This window comes from Leptopilina heterotoma, unplaced genomic scaffold (genome assembly GCF_015476425.1).
Source record: "Leptopilina heterotoma isolate Lh14 unplaced genomic scaffold, ASM1547642v1 Lhet_73, whole genome shotgun sequence".
Lineage (NCBI taxonomy): Eukaryota > Metazoa > Arthropoda > Insecta > Hymenoptera > Figitidae > Leptopilina > Leptopilina heterotoma.
This window is the reverse complement of record NW_025111169.1, coordinates 52,098-77,739: the sequence shown is the minus strand read 5'-3', so window position 1 is coordinate 77,739 and position 25,642 is coordinate 52,098. Positions and strand designations below refer to the sequence as shown.

The 25,642-nt window shown below is 24.4% G+C and overlaps 1 protein-coding gene across 13 annotated transcripts; it reads right to left on the bottom strand.

The window, feature by feature from the left end:
* Nucleotides 1-573: 573 nt before the first annotated feature.
* On the bottom strand, nucleotides 574-25,642 carry LOC122510655 (serine-arginine protein 55). 13 transcript variants are annotated; one of them, XM_043625434.1, is made up of 13 exons: nucleotides 25,484-25,642; nucleotides 21,273-21,399; nucleotides 19,894-19,964; nucleotides 14,948-15,028; nucleotides 13,426-13,455; nucleotides 11,829-11,852; nucleotides 11,621-11,677; nucleotides 10,886-10,955; nucleotides 5,225-5,298; nucleotides 2,989-3,177; nucleotides 2,734-2,859; nucleotides 1,548-1,670; nucleotides 574-1,394 (listed from the first exon to the last, which is right to left on the bottom strand). In XM_043625434.1, the coding sequence occupies exons 2-13, from the start codon at nucleotides 21,396-21,398 to the stop codon at nucleotides 1,256-1,258; spliced, it is 1,110 nt and encodes a 369-aa protein (XP_043481369.1). In that variant the 5' UTR covers nucleotide 21,399; nucleotides 25,484-25,642; the 3' UTR covers nucleotides 574-1,255. The 13 variants fall into 13 exon arrangements, with proteins under 13 accessions (XP_043481369.1, XP_043481367.1, XP_043481374.1 ...); XM_043625432.1 differs by lacking the exon at nucleotides 14,948-15,028 and adding an exon at nucleotides 14,823-14,918; XM_043625439.1 differs by lacking the exon at nucleotides 14,948-15,028 and adding an exon at nucleotides 14,823-14,918 and having other exon boundaries at nucleotides 1,548-1,622.

Genomic DNA, 25,642 nt, shown 5'->3' with positions numbered 1-25,642 from the left:
GAATTGAATTATTTAAATGAATTATTGTCAGAAAGAAACTCGACGTTTAATTCTTGAGAAATAAAAACATTTTTTCAAAATTAAATAATTCCATTTTTGGATAATTTAAAAAAAATATTTAAAAAATTATTTTTTAATTCAAAACATTTTTAAAATCAATAATTGAAATCTAAATATAAAACATTTCAAGTCTTTTTGAATATTTAAAGAATTACTTCTGAAGTTTCTTTTCATGAGGTAAAGACCCAATAAAAAAATAGAATTATTTTTTAATTCAAGTTTTTCGACATTTTAAAAAATACTATAAAGTTTTAGTTATTTTTTTATTAGATAAACACCCAATAGAAAATAAAATTATTTTTGAATTCAAAACATTTTCAAAATAATTCAAATCAAAATAAAATCATGTGTAAAGCGTTTTTGGATATTTAAAAAAATACTTGTAAAATTTCATTTTATATATTTTTTTTATTAGGCGTTTATTTTTGAATTCAAAACATTTTTTCTTCGAAATAAAAATAATTAAAGTGTGCAATGTGTGTTTTGGACAATTTTTAAGAAATACTTCTGAACTTTAATTTTCTTGTTCTTTATTAGGGTGTTGTCTTTATTGTTTCAAGACTTACCGCTAAATTTAATACACATCACATATTAATATTCCCTTAAATTATTGTAATTGTCTGGAATATATACAAAAAGCCATTAAAGGGAAATTCTTATGACATACGGCGATACATCAAAAATTGTGTAGAGTCCAATTAAGGTTTTTTTCAAAGAAAAACCTTCAGTTTTTTTTACTTTTACTCTTTCTTTCTTTCTTTCTTTTCTATTCTCATCTAAATGCATGACTCATACAGGTCTCTCGAGTGTTTTTTTTCAAGAATTATAATAATAATAATAATAATCTAATTAAAAATTTAGATTACAATATATATAAACTTATTAGTCAGAAGCTTTTCAAATTTGGTGCAGGGTGAATTTTTCTCTTTCTTTTCAAATGTATAATAAAGTATAGAAATCAAAAATCAATTAAAGGTGACATGATGATAAATCTACAATTATTAATTAAGGTGTAAAAATTTAAAAAAGCAAAAAAAAACCTTAATTAAAACCAAAAAAAAAGAAGTTGACAAAAATTGGCTTCTTGGATGTTATCAATTATGTAAAAAAAAAAAGTGGAAATAAGGAAAATTGGACTTAAATCTGAATTATAACGACTTTCACACACTTTTTTTTCTCGTATGCGCGCGCGCGTTTAATCGTCCTTCATTTTTGAATCCGGTGATTTGTCTCCATTCATTGGCGAATGTGAACGGCTACGGCTCTTACTGTGCTTGCTCATTGATCGTGATCTCGATCTGTCTCCCCTGGAACGTTCCCGGCTTGATCTCTCCCTAAAAAAAAAAGAAAAACACATTTTTTTCCCTTTTCCTTTGGAAACATTTTTTCGAAAAAAGTATACTCTGCTTTCGTCTTTCATTCATTCTTTTTTTTCGCTGAATTTTGGCAATTCTTTTTTTCGTTTTTTTGTTTTTGAAAAAACTCACTTTGATGGTGACTTCGCTTTGGACTTGGACTGCGACCTGGACTTTGACCTCTCAGCCTTGGACCTAGAACGAGATCTGGATTTGGACTTTGACTTAGATTTCGACTTTGAGCGGTCTCTTGATCTGTAAAATTATATGTACCAATAAGAAAGAAGAAAAGTGATTTCCAATGAATTTCAACTTTTTTTTTGTGCCTCGTGTATTTCGTGTGTGAAAGAAATTTAAAAAAAACTCCAATTTGAAAACTATTAATTATTATTAATTACGAATAATAATTAATATGTTTGAAATTGGAAGAAAATAAAAAAATAATCGATGAGTTTGGTGCAAAAAAACTTGCACGCTGATGAAAAGTGTTTTTCTTTTCTAAACAAGGCCGTGTCATTGTTGTTCTTCTCTCATCAGTGATTTGCTTTTCAAAAGTCACAAATCAAACTAATATTGACAAAAAAAAAAAAAAGAAATTAAAGAAAATGAATTAAAAAAATTGAATAAAAATTAAATTAAACAAAAATCGTTTTCTCCGCTGAATTTATTCATAAAAAAGGAATTCGTATCCTTGTATTTTCGAATCTACAAATGAAAACCCTTCACAAGGACTCTTCTTCTGTCCTTTCTTTGGGTTTTCGATTTTTCGCTTCTGAAATGAAACTTCACTAATTTGTTTATCAGCCCAAAGCATTGTCAATATAAAAAAGGAAAAGAATAATTTTCTTTCAAATAAAATTACATCTACACAACCAAGTCAGCTTGAAAAGTGAATATAAAAGACGAAAAGAGCAAAGCACAAAAATTACAAATAGAAATCAATCTTTTCTTTTCACTAAAGAAAGCAATAGATTTTTGTTTTTTTTCCAAATTAGTAGGCTCTAAAGTATATTTACACTATCAAATTATTTACTAAAATATTTACTATAAATTAAATTCAACTAAAATATTTACTATTTATATTTTAAAATATTTACAAAAATAGTTACTATAAAAATTATAAATTAACTAAAATATTTACTATAAAAGAAATAAACATCTACTATTTTGGAAACAAACTAAATTAAATAATCTAAAAAATTGTGTGAAATAATAAATGAAAAAGATGCATGCAAAAATGATAAGTTCTTTTTTCTGAAATTCAAACGTGAAAGTGAAAGATTCATTTTGCAGTATTTCTTCGAAGAGAAATTCTTACTTGGACTTTGATCGGGAGCGGCTACGTTCCGGAGATTTGGATTTGGACTTTGATTTCGATTTTGAATGGGCTCTGGATTTAGATCGGCTGCTTCGGCGACTACGGCTTCTAGAGCTGCGACGGCTCCTGAAAATAAGTGGAATTTTTCCTTTAATTTCTTGGTATTTTAATTATTAATTGAGATTATTTTATCTTTAATTCAATTTATTTTATTTTATTAAATTTCATTAAAATTATTTATAGATATTTATATACCTTGAGCGGGAGCGGGATCGACGGCGAGATCGAGACCTTGATCGTGATCTTGACCTGGAACTGGAGGATCTTGAACGGCGTCCACGTCTCTTGTCTTCGATCAAACGAATTCGGCGGCCATTCAGTTCCGTGTCATCTAATTTTTCAATTGCATTCTTCAAGTCTGAGTATGTAGCGAATTCTACTACTCTGTAATTTTAAAAGCAATACAAACACATTAATTTACAGAAAAGAAAGGAAAATTTATTTTTACTTTTTATTGGAATTAAAAATATTCGTCAGGGTTGCCACAAATATTTAATTTTATTTTTCCCTGACTTTTCCCTGAATTCCACACAAAATTTTAACTTTTTCCCTGACTCTAAAGAATATTCTGATTCACTCTAAAAATTATTAGATACTCGAAAAAATGTTCTATTACATTTATTTAGAAATTTCTTAACATGAAAAAGGAGATCACTCCGAGTCTTCGACTTGGAGTGATCGCCTTCTTCATGTTTTGTAATAATTTAAATAACCATAACATTTTTCAAAAAAAAGTTAATTATTTACAAAAATCCTTCATTAGAATTCAATTATTTTTACAAGTAGTAAAAATTTCTCAAAAAAATTCAATTATTTAAAAAAATCTAATAAAATTCATTGCAAGAATTCAATTATTTTCATGAATAACAAATCGATTATTCGGTAATTCATTTTTAAATCAATTTTTATTAGAAAATTCTAGAAGAATTCAATTATTTAAATTAAAAAATAAATAATTTATTGAATAATTGAATGTTTGGTGAAATTGAATTCTCATAAAGAATTTTATCATCAAATTTTTAAATAATTGAACTCTTTTGACGAATTTTAATAAATTTTTAAGAATAATTAAATTTTTCGTGAAATTCAATTAAAATTGTATCAAAAATAATTAAAATCCTGCGATGAGTTTTATTATTTATGAAAATAATTAAAATTCTCTAAAATTTGAATTAAAAGTTTTCTAAAATAATTGAATTTCGGAGAATAATTTTATTATTTATAAAGATAATTGAAATTTTGACAAGAATTTGTTTTGAACATAATTGAATTTCTGCGAAGAATTTTATTACTTTTGAAAATAATTGAATTCTTTCAACGAATTTTATTCAAGTTTATAAAAAAAACCGAATTTCTGTGAAGAATTTTATTATTTTTATAAGTAATTGAATTCTTGAAACAAATTTTATTCAAGTTTATAAAAATAATTGAATTTCGGTGAAGAATTTTATTATTTATAAATATAATTGAAATTTTGACAAGAACTTTGTTAAATTTTTTTTTTAATAATTGAATTCTTGCGAGGAATTTTATTACTTTTGAAAATAATTGAATTCTTCCAACGAATTTTATTCAAGTTTATAAAAATAACTGAATTTCTATGAAGAATTTTATTATTTTTATGAATACATAATTGAATTCTTGTAACGAATTTTATTCAAGTTTATAAAAATAATTGAATTCTTGAAAAGAACTTTGTTAAATTTTGTTTGAAAAATTTGAATTCTTGCGACGAATTTTATAAAAACGTTTTTAAATAATTGATATTTTTCGAGAAATTTTATCAAATTTTTTTTTTAAATAATTGAATTATTTCGAAGAAGTTTATTAAAAAGTTTGTAAATAATTGAATTCCTGTGAAATTGGCCAAGAATTTTATTAAATTTTTTAAAAATATTTGAATTTCGAAGAAGAATTTTATTATTTATAAAGATAATTGAAATTTTGACGAGAATTTTAAAATAATTTTTGAACATAATTGAATTTCTGCGAAGAATTTTTATAACTTTTGAAAATAATTGAATTTCTGGAATCATTAGTAATTTTTTCAAAATTGAATTTCTTTCCAGTATTTTAAACTAAAATTCTTCTATAAATCTAGTATTTATGAAAATTGTAAAAATTATTCATTAAATAATTTATTAGTCATAATTTTATGATAGTTCTTGAAAAATTAAGTTATTTAAAAAGAAATTATTGTCAGAAATAGAAATAATTGAAGTTTTTGTATTTGAATTCGTAGTAATCAAAATTCAGAGTTTTCTAATGAATTTAAAAAATTTAATTTTTCCCTGTACTTTTACTAAAAAATCCCTGATTTTCCCCTGACCTGTGGCAACCGTGTTCGTATTGGCAAAAATTTTCTTCTTTTACAAAAATATTTCGTTCTTAAACGTTAAAAAATTCGTAGATAATTAATAAAGCTCATTACCCTTCATTTCTGCGTTGCTTGTGTGCATCTGCGTATGTAACTTCGCCAGCTTGTCTCATGTAATCCTTCAAATCCTAAACATTGCATAAAAACTATTAGTATTACATCGATGAGAGTGAGAAATAAATAAAAAAGTTCTTTTTTGAATTCTAATAACGTAGTGTACTTAGTCTGATACTGGAATGGTTAAAGGGAACGCTGTGCACTATTAATTAACATCCTTTCAGGAATTCCTTTTGAAGATTTGCTTGTAGATTTACTTGGAAAGATGTGTATAGAGACTGTATAGTATTTTTTGTATTTTTGTATAGAACTGTACTAATTTTTTTTTCATTTAAAAGACAAAAGTAATTAAAGTATTGTAAAAAAATTGCAATCAGTAGAAAGTTATTTTTACTCTGACGACAAAAAAAAATTATTTTTATCTCAGCCTATACAGTTCTGCATTCTTCCTATAGCTACAAGATGTGCCCGAATTTAGAAGAATTAATTTGTACAAACTTCTTTCTTTTATGCAGTGCAATGTTCGCTAAATATTAGTACATTTTATCAACACTCCTCTCTACAGAAATTCAAGTTTTAAAAATTAATTACAATTTTTAAATTAAAGAAACCCAATCAAAAATTCTGAAGAAATTACTAAAATACTCCGAAACAATTATAATTTTTTTTTTTTTTTTTTTTTGCAGTGAATTACATTTTCTTTTATTTTTGAACAAAAATTTACGGCTACAATTATAAAATCTCTATTTTATAAAATAGAAAAGAGTAAAAAATACAACCAATATTTAAAATATTTGTTTTCATTGTAAAACAAAAAATTGCCTTTTTTGTAAATTAAATTTTCTTCGCATTAAAACTGACTTGAACTTTAAGAAATTTTTATTTATTTTTAATTATTATTTCAATTTGAATTTTAATTATTTTCATAAATTACAATTTTACTTTGAATTTTGATTATTTTTATAATTAATTAACAAATTATTTAATTTATAAACTAATTTTTTTTTGAAAATGAAATATTTCTGTAGAGAGGCTTACAATCAATATTGTAAAATAAAAATAAAATGAGATGAAGAATCCAAAAATAATATTTAGTCTATAGATAAATAAACAAACATACCAATTAAATAATTGTGTTACTACGAGCAGATAGAATAAGAAATTATTATTTGCAGAATAAATAAAATCAACAGTAACAAGAGACCAGTAATGAAATAAAATGAAGAGGTTTTTAGTAAAGAAGAAATTAAAACAGATTTTCTTGCTTTCCCTCTCCTTCATGTTGAGCGAATCCATAGAATTTGAAAATAAACCAATAATTCTCAACGTTTCAGATGGAAATAAAATGAAATTTGGTCCAGAGTGGAAAATATTGGGTTCATCCAGATTTCCTTTCATATTTCCAAGAATCCAATTCACAAGTCTCTCTCTCTCTCTTTCTTTTTCCTCTTTTGAAGACACCCAGAAAATTCCAAAGTTCCAAATATTGTCGGATGAAAATATTGTACATCGTGTGGGAGAACCAGGCACGTCTTTCTCTTTTTTCTTAAAAAAAATCCCTTTTTTCCTAATTTGTCTGACAATGGCAGCAATTTTCTCTAAAATTCTTTCAAATTTTCATTTCTGATACTTTCTTGTCAATCATCTTCGAAATGTTTATCGGTCCGTCCGAACATTCTTTTTTGGATCGCAAAAGATTTTTTTATTTCCCCTTTTGATTCTTCAATTTTCAGTTGTCCAGAGTAAAGTTCATTTTTTCTAAAAGCTTGTGAAAAAGCTTCTTCTTCTCCTGTGTTGCTGGCTTAAAAATATTTAATTGCGACATTGCGATGCATAGAGAAAAAAAGTTAAATTTATATTAAAAATCATTTTGCAAGAAAAGAAAACAAAAAGAGTTTTTCTAAAATTTTCATTTTGTAAAGAAAAAAATTACATTTAGTTATTAATTAATCAAAATCATCTAATTTCGAGCACAAAATAATTTAGATAGTGATTTTTTTTTAAATATTTGGTTATTTTTAGCTGGTCAATTAGTATTTATGGAAAAAAAATTATTAAAATCTTTTATTAGAAAACTTTCGACGATAATAAAGACCTTGGTGGGTAAAAAAAATTATTTTTCACTTAATAAAATGATTAAAAATTGAAATTAATTTCAAGTTAATGAAAATAAATTAAACGGAAAATTGCATTTTTTGTCCTCGAAGATCTTTTTTAGCGTGTGAAGCAACAAATAATTTCAATTTTAAGTTAAATAAAAAATGTACCATTTTTTTCTTCTGTACTTACTAAAAGATCGTCAAATTTTTTTTGTTTTTACTTTTCCAATTATGCTTCTGCAATTTTCGATTTTATGTACCAAAACGACTTTTCAATTTTCTTGCTTCGAATTTATAATAATAATTATTATAATTATAATTATTAATATTGTTAATTTTAATTCCTCTTTTTAAATTTAATTCCTTTTTTTGTAAATTATTAAAAAATTCTAATAGATAGACGAATTTATTTCATTTAAAAATTAAAATTACAAATGGATTTCTTATTAATTCGGCGAACAAAACTTTTTCCCACTTTCTTTGCTATTTTAATTAATATCGCAGAACTCGAATATGAAATTAGGATATTTGTAATTTAAATTTTACGAATATTTAATTAGAAATGTATTTTTTAAAATTTTTTGAAATAAATCTATTCTTTTAAACTCACATTAAGAAATGTAGATAAAATCCAAGATTAGAAAATTTTTAAATATAAATTATTTTAAAAAATTTATTTAAACCGAAAATAATTTGAAATAAATAAAAATATATTTTTCTCTGAATCTACTTGTGATAAAATTCAATGAAAGAATTCAATTATTTTCAAAAATTTTAATAAAATTTTTCTCAAAATTCAATTATTTTAATAAATCATAAAAATTTTCGCGGAAATTCAATTTTTTGTATAATTTCAATAAAATGCTTGTCAAGAATTCAATTATCTTCAAAAATAACAAAATTCTTCGCTGAAATTCAATTATTTTTAAAAAATTTAGATAAAATTGAATTAAATTATTTTCACTACGATTTTAATAAAATTTCGAGACTAAAATTCAATTACTTTTAAAAATTTTATCAAAATGCAATTATTTTTAATAATTCCAATCAAATTCTTGGCAAGAATACAAAATTCTTAGCAAAAATTAAATTATTTTCAAAAGATTTTAATTAAATTCTGTAGAAGAATTAAATTATTTTCACTACAATTTTAATAAAATTTGGAGACCAAATTCAATTGCTTTTAAATAATTTATTAAAATTTCTTGAAAGAATTCAACTGTTTTTCAAATTTCAATAAAATTTTTCGCAAGAATTCAATTATTCTCATAAATAAGAAAATTCTTCAGAGAAATTAAATTATTTTCAAAGTTTTAATAAAATTCTTGCCAAGAATTCAATTATCTTCAAAAATAACAAAATTCTTTTCTAAAATTCAATTATTTTAAAAAAATTTTCTTAAAATTGAATTAAAGTATTTTATCGAATTCAAGTCAAGTATAAATATTTTTTCCATTTAAAACGAAATTTGCAGAAGCATTAGGAGAAAGATTTCTCTGATCCAGCCTTTCGAAGATTTTCCAATTTAACCGCTCGACGTCTTTCTCTACTATTTTTTTGTTTTGTTTATTTAACAACTTGAATCTCTATTGTGCACAGTTAACAATTTCATTGTCTATTTTTTTTTGTTGCTTTTTTTTAAATATACATGTATATGCAGAAAAATGAATTTTCATATATATTTATAATAAATATAGTAATAAAGAACGTGAATAATAATATCATCTAAATTTTAAGATTACACTCGGTTAAGGTGACGCATTTACCTTGGGGCCCAGGCACCACCTTGCTTACGGACAGAGAGAAAGGCCAGACACACAACAACGGCGCTTGCTCGGGTCGAACTTGTGATCAGTGTGGCGCAGTCGCGGATGATTCGAGTTTTGCCCCACGTGTCGGAGAGGAGGCCCCCTCACTCACATGAATGAACCCGTTCGCTGCTAGCCTGAACATTACTAGACAGCAGCACTAGGATGGTGATACTGGTGTGGTACTGGTAGAGTGGCACACGTCGAGATGTAGGAACATTTTACCAAAATTCTTTTAAAGTTAAGAAACAAAAATCCAGTAGTTTTTTTTTTTTAAATATTAGTGAGGGTAATTAAAAAAAGAAAAAAAAAGAATATCTGAATGGGATTAAAAAGGAAAAAGGGGGACAAAAGAGAAAAATGATTTAATTTCCCAGAGGGACAAAAAGGAAAAAATTACCAAAGGGAAAAAGGATTAAATTTATAAATAGAAAAAGGATTTTTTGTTAGAAAAAAAAAAGAAGGGGGAAGAGATCGCAGACGAATTTCCTCTCCAAATTGTGATGGGAGAACAACCGACGTGTGTTAACGATCTGTCTCTCTCCGGATTATCACTGAGAATTGGCCCGCGTATCACTGGATAGGTGGGTGGTAGATGGGTGGTAGGTGCCTCGAGGCTCTCTCTCTCACCCGGACACCTCAGAAACCAAAAACCCTTTTTTGGTGCCTCTCACTATTGACCATCAAAAGCCGGGGGCCCACATCGCGTGCATCTCTCGTCATCTCTCTCTTTCTCTCTCTCATTACCATCCGAACATCGGTCAGTCTTATTGTGTGGCCCTATCTCGATCGCCCCTCCACGACGAAGAGGACATGACTCTTCGGAAAGAACATCAATTTTTGTTTATTTGTTTCTTTTTCTCTCTCTTTTTTTGTTTTGTTTGTTAAATTTTGCGGAACGTAAAGAAAATTAAAAATTCAAAAAAACCTTTTCTTTAATTTTTTTTTTTTTTTTTTTTTGTTCATAACCAATCCGAAAAGGTAACGATTGACAATGTATATTGATCAAGTAAGACTCGGGTAATTCCTGCTCGTTTTCTCTTTGCTCTATTCTCCTTCCTCCGTTCTTCGTTCACCATTCTCCTTTTCCGTCTCCTTGTGAATTTTCCATGAACTTCCAATTTTCCATTTTGTCTTCCAATTTCCCATAGGTTCTTTCTCTTTCTAGAGAACAGTGATTATCTTCAAGAGTTGATTGGAAAATCCGGGGGGGGGGGGAGTCTGGAACCAGCATTCCTTTTTTTGTCTCCGTCTCCCTTTTTCTCGTCAATCGTGCCTCTGGTTTTTTCTCTCTTTAATCTCTTTCTCTCTTTCCATCCGTATATTTTCATCCTCATTTATTCCTTTTTTTGCTCTCTCTTTGGAAACGAAACGAGCCGTGTTTCTTTAGCCACCAGACTTACTTGATCAAAATGTACATCTCAAGAGACTCGAAAAAGAGTTATTAAAAACTTTGCGAGAAATAAAAGGGAAAAATCCCAAATGTGAAATTAATGATTCGGAAAACAAAAAAAAGTGAACTATAAAAATGAATCCTTGCCTTAAAAACAAAACTTGAGCTTTAGAAATAAAAAAAAATGTCTAAAGTACTAAAAAAAAACAAAAAGAAAAAATCTGATTTTTGATAATAAAAAAAAAACATCTTGACACAAAGCTTAAGCAAATTTAGTTTTTTAATTAAGATATATAAATTTCTTTCTTTTGAAGAAAAAGATTTTTCTTTGAAAAAGAAGAGATGCACGATATCTTACCTGCCAGCTAACGCGACTCGACAGGTTCTCCACGGTCAGGCGGTACTCGGTCCGGGTTGGCGGTCCATATCTAAAAAAATTCAGATGTCCATTAAAATACCGTGTTTATTTTTGAAAAAGTAAAAATAGAAAATTGTCTCGAACTTGACTCAAATAGAGAGAATAAACGAAAAAGTGAATTGACAAATAAAGGAAAAGACTACTTTTGAATAAGTGAAAATATTTATCAAACAAAGTATTTATCAAAAGAAAATATTTATCAAACAAAGTATTTATTAAAGGAAATATTCATTGAAGAAACTATTCGTTAAAGAAACTATTCGTTAAAGAAAATATTCATTAAAGAAAATATTCATTTAAACACTCGAAAAATTAAAGATTTTATATTAGAAATTGTTAGCAATATAAATTTTCAAATTGTAAATATTTCTCAAGATACAAAAAATTGACAAAGATTGAAAAAGACAAAAATTTTCAATAAAATTAAGTTTCAGTAAATTGAATTAAAATTTAGATAAAATTCTCAAAATGATAGAATGAAATTTTAAGTTAAATTAAATTATAATTTAAATTTAATGAAATTGAATTCTATAAATATTTACTTTAAGTGAAATTATTAATTTTAAAATAGAAAAGTTTGAAAAATAAAAAGAGTAAAAATAGTAATAGTGAGAAAAAAGAAATTTTTTTTTGTTTTTGTGAAGTTTTAGAGCGTAACATTATAGATGTATGTACCTGGGCAATGATTGCTTGTAGCTAGATGCAGTCCTCGTGTTTCTGTTCACACTATCTCTGCAAAAAGGGATCTCATGTGAACAGAAATAACGGATTGTTTGATAAAACCTTCAGCAAATAACTACTGTTCTGCACTCATTGCTCAGGCACACAATCAATCACCTGTTCCAATCGAATCAAATCTACTCAAAATGCAGCAATAGCGTACCTGTCGTGCCGCATTTCGTCTCGGCTGTAACAAACATAACACCAAATATCAAATTAGTCACAAAATTCACATACATTCCCACCTCGCTCATCTAGCAGTAGTTATTTTTTTTTTCTTATAAATATAAATATTCTTTCAAAATAAAAAAAAGACAGAAAAAAAACTATTTACAATGGGATACAGTACAAAACTTGATTTTAAAGTTCTATTCATTTTTTTAGTTTAATTTTGTAAGTTTCTTTTTTGAGTTTCTTTTTTAGTTTCTTTTTTGACTTTCTTTTTTAAGTTTCTTTTTCTAATTTTAATTTTTCTAGTCTTATTTTTTTTCTAAATTTTACTTCTTTTTTTATAGTTTTATCTATTTTTCTTAGGTTTTATAATAATAATTTACTTTACCCATTAATTAAAAGACTTGCTCAGGAGAGAAGTCAAATCCAAGACAATCGAATGAAATTGAAAAATTGTTAGTAATCAAATTAATTATAAATACATCAATTTCTAGAAATTCATTAAATTTACTTTATGCGCTTATTTTTATTCTATACTTTTCTCTTATTTTGGAAATTTTATCGTCGTAATTTTCAAAAAAAAACAAGAGATTTCTATTTTTTTATCGGAATTAAATTTTTGCACATACGTATTAATTATTAATTGGCAAAAATTGAAATGAAAAATTTAAATAAAATACAGAATTTACTCTAAAAGTGATAATAATAAAATATAAATAAAAACGTTATTGTTCTAACACTTTGAGAACCATTTCTTCAATTTTGAAAATTTCTTGAAACTGGAGTACAAGAAAAATACATCAGAGAATTTTGCGATGATAAAATTTTTTTTAACAATTAAATTATTTTTAATACAGTTTTAATTAAATTTTTTGAAAGAATTTAATTATTTTGAAAAGTTTTCATTATTCTTTGAAATTCAATTATTTTCAAAAATTGTAATAAAATTCTTGACAAGAATTCAATTATCTTCATAAATAATAAAATTTTTCGCAGAAATTCACTATTTTTCAATATTAATTTAAATACATTTTTTCTCAATACCATTAATTATTTTTAAAACCAATTTAAATAAAATTACTCTAAATAATTCAATGAATAGATGAAAGTCAGCAACGTTTTTAAAAACCCAAAAATAATGCGACAATATTTACTTTATTTCGGCTTCAAATTCGTATTCGCTTATTAGTAATTTTCTTTTAATTTATAGAAGCTCAAAAATTTTCTCACACAAAAATTGGAGATGAATTTAAATAATTTAAATTGAAAAAATATTTTCCTTTTGATTTTCCGTTTTTAAAAATGTTGCCAACTTGACTCTGATGTTTTTCTACATATTCACAGTTTCATTAAATTTCTCCAAAGGTTTTTAAAATGAAATTTCTGTTTTCTCTTTAAATATTTTCAAAAATTACAAGAATAAAATGAAAAATCAAATAAATTAAATATTTACTTCGTTACAAGAATTTTTTTAATTTACGAAAAAAAACATTTTTGAAATAATATTCTATTTTAAACGAAGTATTAAATTGTATCAAATTGATAATCGTTCATTTAAAACGTTCGAAATTTTAGGACCATAAAAATACCTTCTCATGCGATGAAAACGTAATATTACACTGAAATGAAAAATAACGTAAATTAAACAATTTAATAATAAATGTTGAATTAGAATTAAAAATTTTATAAAAGATAAAATTAGCATTAAAATCTTTAAAAAAGGTAAAATTAAAATTAAACATTTTAATTATAGAGAACAATTTAAAAAATAAGAATTGACAGAAATATGTCTAATACTAGACAAAAATTTCTAGTATTAGTTCGGAACTTTAGAAAATTTTTAGTAAAACTTAAAAGCAGATTTAAATTTCCAAAAAAGCAAAAATGGTCCTCAAAGGAATAGAAATTGAAATACAACTAAATAGCGTAATGACTATGCAATAATTCAACACAAAAATAAATTTACAAAAATATTAAATAGAGTAAAATTTGCGAAAGAAAAAATTCTTGAAAACAGAATATTCGACGATAATTTCCTCTCCTGAATCGGTGATGTGCGAATATAATATTGAAAATAAAAAGAAGCATTTTAAAAACAATGAAATAATTGAAAAATACTTGAAAAAAATTGAAATTACTGCTTTTTTGAAAAAAAGAAAAAACAAACAAAAAGTAAAAAAGATAAATGAATTATTAGGTTCCTGAAGTTAGCGTCGACGCTCAGCGTCGAAAACTATCATTCGCAGTTTTTAGAGATGATGAAAATATTACTAATTTTTATTTATTACTAATTTTACTAAAAATATTACATTTTTTATTTACATACAGAGCCAAATTATTTTTTAAAGAATTTTTTTTTTTTTTTAGCTAAAATTGTCGAAAAATAATCTGATTGCTTTCCCTTGGTAACGAAAATAAAGTTTTTTAACGCTCAGCGTCGACTAGGTTCTTGAAGTTGTCGTCGACGCTGAGGGTGGAAAAATATTTTTTTTTGCGAAATCAAAAAGAATAAAACAATTTTTTTTCAAAGGTTTTAGTTTAAAAATTATTTTGGAAAAGTTTTCAACTCCCAAAGTGAATGAATGAGAAATTAGTGAAATTCTCAACTCTAAAAACCACGAATACAATAATTTTCCACGATAACTTCAAGGGAATTAAATATTGGAGAAAAAAAATAATATAATGGAAAAAAGTGAAAGAAAAGAGAAATAAATTAATTAATAGAAGAAATGGAAATATTAGAAACAAATGAAATAAAGAAAAAAAAATGAAATAGTAGAGAAACAAATTAAGTAGAGAAAAAAATGAAATAGAAAAAAAAATGAAATAGTAGAGAAACAAATGATTCTGCATGAAAAAAAGAATAATCGCACATTCCGAGTAAGAATGGCAGCACACAGGGGATAATTAATCGCATTTTTCTCTCTGTGTTTTTGTGTTTTTTTTTTTTTTTTGATAAAATAAAAAAAAGGATAGCGTGTCTTACGCAGATCGCCTCGAGTCCCCATAACCACCACGGGAGTCACCATAGCGCCACTGGTCACTACCCCTAGGTGTACCCCGGGCCCTCTCTACAGTAATTCTGTAACAAGACACATTGGATATGCTTACTTGTCTCTCCAGGAGCGTGAGCGTCCGTAGCCACGGTCGCCTCGCCTCCCTGAAACACCCCGTGCTATCTCCACCGCCACTCTGAAACACACCCAACAAAACCCCGCCTAAGTCCTCGACTAATTCTTACTTCTAATTGCCGCTTTCCTTCCTTCCTTCCTTTAATTTTCTTTTTTCCACAGCCTCCTCTCAAGTCATCATCATCATTACCATCATCATCATTATCATCCTCTCAATTATCATCCGCTTCTTTCAAGTTTTTACTCAGTCCAGCCTCTGAGGCGTAGTCTCCTTTCGCGAATCTCTTCATCTCCTAAACTATTATTGACTGCTGTCGTTTGCAACTTACGACCAATTTCAATTTTGTTTTTCATTTTAATTCACACGATAAGCTTTTTCTACGAAGGAAAGAGTCACCTTAACTAATTCAACTTGTTACAAAAAGCCATTCTCAATAAAGTTTTTCGCAGTTTTTCTGTGGGTATTAAATTGAGACAAAAAACGAATCAAAAGCAACGCTTTTGATTCGTTTTTTGTCTCAATTTGATACCCGCAGAAAAACTGTTTTTAATTCCGAAATAAAAACTGTTTTATTGCAAAATTTGATTTTTTTCTCATTCTTTTACGTTATATTTTGTTTCAGTTATTATTTGTTTCGAGTTTTTTTGTTATTTACTTTCTGGTTCAGAAAACTTTTTGCTATTTAGCTAATTTAATTCAATTATCATTTATCTGAGTATTTTTCGCCAATTTGTTTTTTACCAGTAAAAAATTTCTACTCATTTGTTGATAAAATTTATGTTACACAAGTTCTGAACGTTTGTTCAGAATTCAGAATAATTCAGAATAATTCTATTATTTTCTAATATTATTGCAATGAAATTTCAATTTGATGAAGAAATAAATAAATTTCGTTCAGAACTTTCGAGGGCATTAAAATTTTATTTTAACTACTTCGTTTATTATAATTAATTAATAAATTATTATAATTGTAAAATTAATTAGTAATTTCACTAACTGACGAGATATTTAGTCAAAATATTTAATTTTTATTTAATTGTTTAATTTTTAATTAAATTCTAAATCGAATCAAAAATGCTCCTATATAATTTTGAATATTCAAATGAACGAAATTAATTTATTTCTTCTTCAAATTGAAATTTTGTTACAAAAACATTTTCCTCACGTGTAAAAAAATATATTATTAAGTTTTTAAATGATAAATTTAAATGAATTTTTATTAAACTCAATAAGTTGTAAAAATAGTTTTAATGAAAAATGTTTCATTCTTTTGAACGTTCAGATCTTATTGATAAATAGAAACAAATATTTTTTCCTCTAGAGATTTTTTTTCAATAATTCTTGAAATTAATTAAATTAACATGAATTTTAAAATAAAATTTTTATAAAAAGCTTATTATTATAAAACAGCTTTCAATAGAGTTTTTCAATAATTATTTTTTATTTATTAGAAAAAAGTAGCAGATTTCGAAATTGATTTTCTCAATTTAAACCCATTTTTAGTTGCGCTAAAGATATTAAATCGAAAAAAAATATTTTCAAACGAATAAACATTCAAAATCTGCTCTCGGCAAGCACATCTAAATTTTAAAGTTCTTTCTAAAAGACAGTTAAGCATTTTTGAAATTTCTTAAATTTTCTTTTAATTCTCTCTTTGAATTTCTTTTCTTTTCTTTCATTTTTTCAATAAATAGAAAAATATCAATGTTAAAAAATGTCACTTCTTCTTAAAAATTCCTATTTTTTTAATTCTCTACAATTTCTTGAACTTTCTAATTAACGAAATAATTTTCCCGTAAAATAATTTCAAAAAATAGTACTAATTGCAGATAAGAAAAATAAAAAATAAATTCTACATTCAGAAACTTAAAAAATTAACTTTTTTGAAAGTGACATAGAAATATTGCAATAAAAATTTATTTTGAAGAAATAAATATTCGTTCATTTGAACATTTAGAACTTTAGGATCATATTAAAAAAAATAGAAGTAAATAAATATTTTTCTGAAATTATTTTATGTTTATTTTGTTTTCAAATTATGTACTTTACAAAAGTGACTTTTCTCTCCACTTTTATTTTTCTATTTTTTAGTTTTATTTGTTATTTTTCTTTCTATTGCTTTTATGTTTTAATTAACAAAATAACGAGCATAACCCATTAAATTGTAATTAAAATTTAAAGAGTAAAAATAAAACTTTGATTCAATTAAAAAAAATACTGTAGACTCCTCTTTTTTTCGACATAAAGTTCACGATGCCAAAAATTCGTGCAATAAAAAAAAAGGGAAGGGGAAGTGCAACATAAGGCTACAAAAATAGAAAAGTCTACAGTATTCCATTATTATAATGAATATAATTTCCAAAAATTCTTAACAGTCATAAGCTCACAATTAAAAAAAAAAATTTGCAACAAAACTTGTCTTTCTCTTAATTTAGGTATTAATAAGCCAAGAAACTTTCCTTTCGGAACAGTTGTTTCCAATTATTATCGATTTATTCCAAAAGAAATGTTTATATTTATATGTCAATAAATTATTTTTTAAATAAAACAATAAATAAATTATTTTTTAAAAAACACACCATATTTGCTGTAATTTTTGAATTATTGTACAATTTTCAATTAATCAATCATTAATATTTACGTCCATCAAGTAATTTACTTTTAATTACTAATTTAATTTCAATTTTTAATCTTGTCTACTAATTTTATTTTTAAATATTTCCAATTCAATTATTTGTAATTTTTTCAATTACTTTTTAATTATTTTTAGTTAATTTTTAATAATAAATTTGTAATTTTTTCAATTACGTTTTAATATTTTCAATTGAACTAATTCAAAAATTAAGCCAACTGCCAAAAATTGGATAAATTATAAAAATATCTATAAACATAATTTGTCCTATTTAAATAATAAATCAAGGACTAGTTTAAGGTAACTCGTTCCGCCTAATTCTTTATGATCCAAATTATTGAATTTTGACAATGCGATTATTATAATAATAATTTTTTTGAAAATCAAAATTCCCAAAAAAGTGTCTTCTTTTTTTTTATATTATTAAAAAGGATCATAAAGGATGTCTCGTGAAAAAACTTAAATCTTGAATAAGTGTTTTTTGCGGATAAAAATCGACAACTTAACATAAGAAAATTAAGAAAGTTGTAAATTAAAATGTTTTTTTTCGGAATCCTGTATTTTTCAATTATATAATTCAACAACCGGGGGAATTGATGGAAGTTGTTCAAAATGGCGGTAAGTCACAGCGCACTCTCAGGTCAATGTACTAAACAAGACCGTCTTAATGCATCATTTACGGAGGCAGACTATGTCTACAGATTTCAGGGATTCGAGTAAACAAAGCTCAAGAAGATAATGCGCATTTTCCTAATGATTCTGTACTTTTCATTTTTAAACTGAATTTTTATTTTTCTGTTTCTCGTTTGCGATTCAATATTCAACAAACAGTTAATAAACAATTAGAAAATAACTATAAAAAAAAGGAATACAAAAATACATTCCTTCCTCTATGAAGAAGCAAAATAACAAAAAATTTTGCAAAAAGAGAAAAATTACAAGAAATTTCAAAAAAAAAAAAAAAAAAAATACAAAAACTTACAAAAAGTTTATAAAAAAAAAACGAATTAAAAATAAATTGTCGAAAGAATCTTCGTATAAAATACCGAATTATTTAATTAATACAAAATTAAGAAAAAATTATTTACGAATTATTTATTATGAATAATATGTAAATTAAAAAGAAAAAAATCCACGTAAAGAAGGAATTTTCGAAAACAGAAATACAGAATCATTAAGAAAAATACTTGAAGACATTGCTAAGTGAAATGTGTAAAATTTTAAATATACTGTTTGATACTTTGAAAAAATAATTATTTTTTGATAATAATTTACAAAATAAAATAATAATCATTATTGTGATAATAATAATTGTAATTTTTTGAAATAATTACTGTTATTGTAATAATTTTTACTGTTATCGTTATAATTATTACTGTCATCGAAATAATTATTATCATCATCATTAATGAATAAAAGTTGAAAACAATTGTTTCCAGTTGAAAAAAAAAGTAAACAGCGGGAAAAATTCTAAATTTCAATTAGCAATGTCTTAAAAAAAATTATCACATTAATAAACCAATAAATTTTGTAGAAAATATTACAATCATTAACATTCTCTAGATCTTGAAATTGTGGTATACTAAAACAAATTTGCAAAATATTTAAATTTTAAACTTGTAAAACAAATTCTCTTAATTAAAAAAATATTTATTATTACAAAAGAAAATCTAACAAAAAAGCTGAATCGATAAATTTGATAAAAGAAAAATTCTTTGCCAATTTTTGCATTGAAAACATGCAAAATTTCAACAATTGAAAAAAAACAAAATTAAAACGAAACAAATTTATTCATTTAGAAAATAAAGTCCAACATTTTAAGAAATAATTCTAAAAAATCAATTAAAATAAATTTGAAATATTTACAAAAATTCTATTAATTAAAATACACTAAAAAGTTTTGCAAATTAAAAAAATTATTTTCATTAAAATAATTAGAACTAAATTAATTAAAATAATAATGAATTTTAAATTTATAAGCCAAACAAAATTTGATAAATTAAAACAAAAATTCATATTATTAAAACAAAAATATTCGATATAATAAAATTGAAAATAAATTTATTAAAAATATTCAATAAGAAGCATAAATAAAAATTAAATAAAAATCTTTCAATATTGAAAATAAATGAGCGTTTCTTTGTAAAAAAAAAATTCTTTCATGCATTGACTGCAAAGAAAAAACAGCTTATCAATTGCCGAGATTAAGAATGAAAAAAAATTCTACTATCAACCACAATAAAGATCCTTTGATTGATTGTTGAAATAATTAAGAGAAAATTTTCCTGCATACCTCTCGCCTAAAAGTTCCTTTCCGTTTAATTCGTAAACAGCGTCATCCGCGTCTCTGTAGTCGTCAAATTCCTGCATTGGAAAAAAGAAAAACAAAATTTGTAAAAAATCTGCATTCAAAAATGTAAATCGAGTTTATTCTTTCTACTAAGCAGTAATGTAAAATTGTTCTCGCAGTTTTTTTTATTAATTATTTAATTCTTTTGTATAAAAGTTATTTTTTTAAAATTAAAATTCCTTTTTTTTTAGAGTATTTTTTCTATTCTTAATTATTTATATTTTTAATTATTTCTGTTTTTATTTGTTTCTATTTTTATTTGCTTCTACATACTTATAATTTTTTTCTATTTTTTATTTGTTTGTACTTTTAATTATTTCAATTTTAAATTTTTTTCTATTTTTTATTTGTTTCTATTTTTAATTATTTCAATTTTTAATTGTTTATATTTTAAATTTTTTTTCTATTTTCTATTAGTTTCTATTTTTAATTATTTAAATTTTTCTATTTTTATTTGTTTCTAATTTAAAATTTTTTCTATTTTTAATTATTTAAATTTTTTATTTTTTAAAAATTTTATTTCTTTCTACTTTTATTTATTTTTTTCTACTTTTATCAATAAAAAACTTTGTCAAAGCGAATCATTTTTACATAACGTACGATTTATATTTCTAATTATTGACGATTAATTTTTATAATAATTTTTAAAATAAATTTGAAAAGAGACCAATATTTGTAGGTACCAATATTTTTTAAGGTCACCAATTATTTACCCACCTTAAAAGAAGAAACCAATAATCAGTAAGGCTTAATTTTACGTATATTATAATTATATAAATAGAGAGAGAGAGAGAGAAATTTTCGAATTAAACTTACTTTAATCCCTAATGGCGAATTATTTACCAAAACAAAATTGGAGATTTTCAATTTTAATTTTCGAGTAAATACGCCAAAAAGGATTATATTCACGTCTCGTGTGTCTATCGTCTTGATCGATTCGCTTTTTTATCTAATAAAACTTACAAAGCCTCGTAGAATAATCGACGTTCATCTAAGCAGCCATAGTACCATTGTGCAGGGTTCAGGGTTTTTCAGATCATGAGAGTGTGCCTACTTTTACTGTACAAAACGTTTCGCCCCCTTTGATCAATTTACAGAGAAATTTACAAAAAAAAAAATTGCAAAAAATACTCCCCGGAGAAAAATACAAAAAAATTTGGATTTGAAGAAAAGCAAAAACAATTACAAATTAAGAAAAATACAAATTGTGTTTTTTTTTTTTTTTTTGGAACAAAGAGAGCGAAACGAAATGCGAGTTTCTCGTCATTTTCTTTTCTTTTCTTTTTTCTTGTCTTTGTTTTTTTTTCAATACGGATACTTACAACAAAGCCATAACCATTCTTGATGAGGACATCGCGAAATCGACCGTAGCCTCTGAAAAATCTCTCAAGGTCTCTTTCCCTGGTGCCGTATGGAAGCCCACCGACATAGACCCTTGTCCCTACCATACTGTAAAAAAAACAATTGATTCACATTAGACTTACCACAAAGGCAAATCCATTCTTCATAGCAACCTCCTTGATTCTACCATATTTCCGGAAGAACTTCTCAAGGTCGCGCTCTCGCACCCGGTATGTTAATCCACCAACGAATACTCGGGTGCTCATTCTTAAAGGAAAATATAAAAACACCATACATAACAGGCTTCCTTGGGAACCTGCCGTTTATGCACATTATATAACATAAAATAAATTGGCAAGTTATTTTTTTTTCTTTTTTCGATTTTACAAAAGGAGAAAAACTATAGAAAAAAAAGAAAAAATGAATTTAGAGTGCAATCACGATTATTTTTTTTTGATATTTTAGTCTCTATAAAAAAAATTAAGTTGAAAATAAATTGTTAGTACAATAGAAAAATGATGGAAATTGTTATTTTTCTCTAAAAAATTTTCTATACAATTTTTAAGTGTTTATTATTAAAAAAGTAAATTATTAACAAAATAGAAAAATGATGGAAATTCACTGTTTTCTCAGTAATTTTTTTTTTACATTTTTGTGATTAAAAAATCAAGTTGAAAACAAATAATTAATACAATAGAAAAATAATGGAAATGGACATTTTTCCCTACAAATTTTTTTTGCATAATTTTCAAAAGTGTTTGTTTATATTAAAAAATCAAATTAAAAATAGGCCTCGGATCGACTTTAAGGCGTAAAAAAAGTCACTTTAATCAATTGAAAATTAAAAGAAAAGTCGAAAAAGTCGTTTACTATTCAGTAACAAATTTCATTTTGCATTTCCCTGAAATTTCAAGTTTCTAAATTCAATTATTTAAAAATTAAATAATTTTGTTAAATAAAAAACAGTCGTCTATTTTCCCACAGTAATTTAGATTTTGCAAATTTACACTTTAAATGTATTTACATTTTAAATTAAATAAAAATTTACCATTTCTGAACATTCAGACTGCAATATATTCAAAATTTAATTATTTACAACAATTTTTAAGAAAACTTCTTTACTAAATCAATTATCTTTAATCATTTTTTCTAAACTTTTTCGAGAATTCAATTATTTCTACAAAAATGCAATTTATTATAATAATTGTAACTGAAACTCTTCAGTTTCTTTTAAAGCTTTTATAGAGCGAATTATAGTAAATTAAATTTTAAAAAAATTATAACAGAAAAATTCTTAAAACTAGTTGTAAAATAATTTTTGAATAATAATAGATTTTTTTTAACATAATTGAAAAATTTCCAAATAATTGCAATTTAGTAAAATTTTTTGACAATGATTGAATTTTTAAACAATAATTTAATTTATTAAAAAAAAATTTGGAATATATTAAAAAATAATTGAAGTCTTTGAAGAATTTTAATTTCAAATATGAAAATTAATGTTGTTTTAAAATTTTTAATTCAATTTATTGAAGAATTTTAATTTTAAAGATCAAAATTAATGATTGTATCAAAATTTTAAATTCAAATTCTTGAAGAATTTTAATTTTAAAGATGAAAATAAATTACTTAGTTTACAAAATTTTAATTACCTAGAATAAAGCACATTTTTTAAAATTTAAATTCACTTTTTTTTGTAGATAATTATGTTAGTTTTAAAAAATAATTGAATTTCTTAAGAGAATTTTTGGACAATTTAAAAAAAATAATTAGTTTTTTTTTGAAGAATTTTAATTTAAAAATTTTTGAAGATACATAATTGTTTTCTTTAAATTGTAATAATAGAAAAAATTAGATTTTTTAAAAAATGTAATTGAAAATAATTGAATATAATAAATAAATAAAAAGTTTTAAATAACGAAATTCTAAGAAACATTTGTTGAAACAATAACAATTTATACTTTTTTTAAACTAATTTTCATTTTGATTTTTTATTATAATTTTTGAGAATTCCATTATTTTAAAAAATTTCAAAAATTTGCAATTAAATTTTTTTAAATTTTGATTTTCAAAAATTTTAATGAAATAATTTGAGAAAAATCAATTATTTTCAATAAAATTTTACCAAATTTCAATTATTTAAAAACTTTTTTATGTATTTCGAAAAATTTAATTATTTTATAGAAAAAATTAATTGAGGCCTTGGATCCAATAACTCGCCCGACGCTCGAAGGCACGCGCTAATACCAGTCGGGTAGCAGTGAGTGGCCCAGAGGCGCTCACTGCTCACTGACTGGCAGTTGCGCGTTCCTCCAAGCGTCGGGCGAGTTATTGGATCCAAGGCCTCAATTAATAATCAAATTTTGAAATATTTGACTAGTTATTTTTTACACTATAAAAACATAGAAGTAATTTGCATTCTATACCCAAAAATTTACTATTTTGTTGCAATATTTGGAAGAAAAATCGAAAAAGTCGCATTTTTAAAAAAAATAAGTCGAAAATAATAGTCTTTTCTGAAAGTATTCAAAAAAAGTCCAAAAAGTCAAAATATTCGAGGCCTGAAAGAGTAAATTATTAGCAATACAATAGAAAAATAATAAAATTTGATACTTTAGTCTATAAATTTCCAACATTTTTTTTACGTTTTGTTAATAAAAAATCAAGTTTTTCATAATAAATTATAAATACGAGAGAAAAAGAATTTAACGTAAATTATTAAACAATAAACTTTCTTTTAAAAACAAAAAATACTTTAGGAATAATTAAATTAAAATAAAGTAATTTAAATTAGAGGCAATAATTTAATTTAAATTTTGTTTTTTTTTTAATTTTATAAATTCAATGAATCGTGTTGCTTCCAAAAAAGAGAAAATAAAATATCAAAACAAAAACCAGTACAACTTGGAACGACGAGTATTAAAAATCAATAAATGAAGCATTATAATTGCCATATATATTAAGAAAAAGGCTTCTATCGATCCTTTTTTAGAAAAAAGAAATTGTTAGTACTACTAATAATTGAATAATGATAATTTAATCTATATTAATTATATTTATTTGTATTTTAAAATTAAATATATAATATATTAAATGTTTTGATATATTATAAAACATTTTGATAGACTAAATATTTTTATATAATTAACTACTATTTTAATATTTTCTTAAATATTATTTTAATATTACTATTTAATATTTTAATATATGCACATTAAAATTAATTTATACGTAATATATTACAACTATATACTAAAAAATAATTGAATCCAATTGTAATAAACAGAAAAAAAATCTAATGTATAATGAAACCGCGAAACCATAGAATTTCGAATTGACTTGCAATAAACAGGATTCGTGAAATGTCTTTACAAGGGATAAAAAAGAGATGATTCATCTGACTTTCCACATTCGATAAATAAGTCAAAGGAATACTTTCACCCATCACGGCAAATTTAAATGCAAAAATAACCATCGATCTTGTAGGAGAAAAAATATTCAACATTTACAAAAATCTCTTTTTTTTCCTTCACAAAACAAAAAAGAAATACCGGTTTCGTTTATTTTTTTAGACGCCGTTAAAGTGCCACTCAACACGCCTACCTACTTCCGTACAAAAAAATTGAATACTAAATTTTAATTAAAAAATACTTCTTTATAACTATTTCAAGAACTTGATTATTGTATATTTAAAATATTTCTCAATTTCCAAGCGCTACTGAATTAAAAGTTTTGAGTAAAAAGAATTAAAGCCGAAATCGCCAAAATGAACGTTCGAGTATAAATTACAGTAAAAATAACACGAAATAAGACTTTATATGGGAAAAGATATAAATTGAAGGCACGATTTTTCTTTCTAAATACAGTAATTAAAAAATGACGCACTTAACGGAAAAGATGTTATATATACAGGAATATATGTATATATATATGACAGGCGTGACTTACAAAATAGAAAAAACTTAACCTTTTTTGGGAGAAGTGATTGAAATTTCCTAAATTCAAGAGAAGAGATAAACGTAATGAACTTAATTAGAAGAATAGAAAATGAATTTTTGATTTATTTCCGGTATTTTTTCTCTCTGGAAAATGTATCGGCACAACGAGGGGTGTTAATATTTTACGATGATAAAGTATGGATGCGCATTTTAAAATTTTCACGATCAAATAGAGTAAAATTTGTGAAACTAACCTGAATAATTATTTATTTACGTAGACTTTTGTATTTCCACACTTAATATACTCGATATTCCCTGAAAATAAAGTTTAAAATATACTAATGAAAAAAGTAACGATCGGCGTCTTGAAGCAAGATGGCTTACATTAACGTTAGAAACAAAACGGGGTTCAC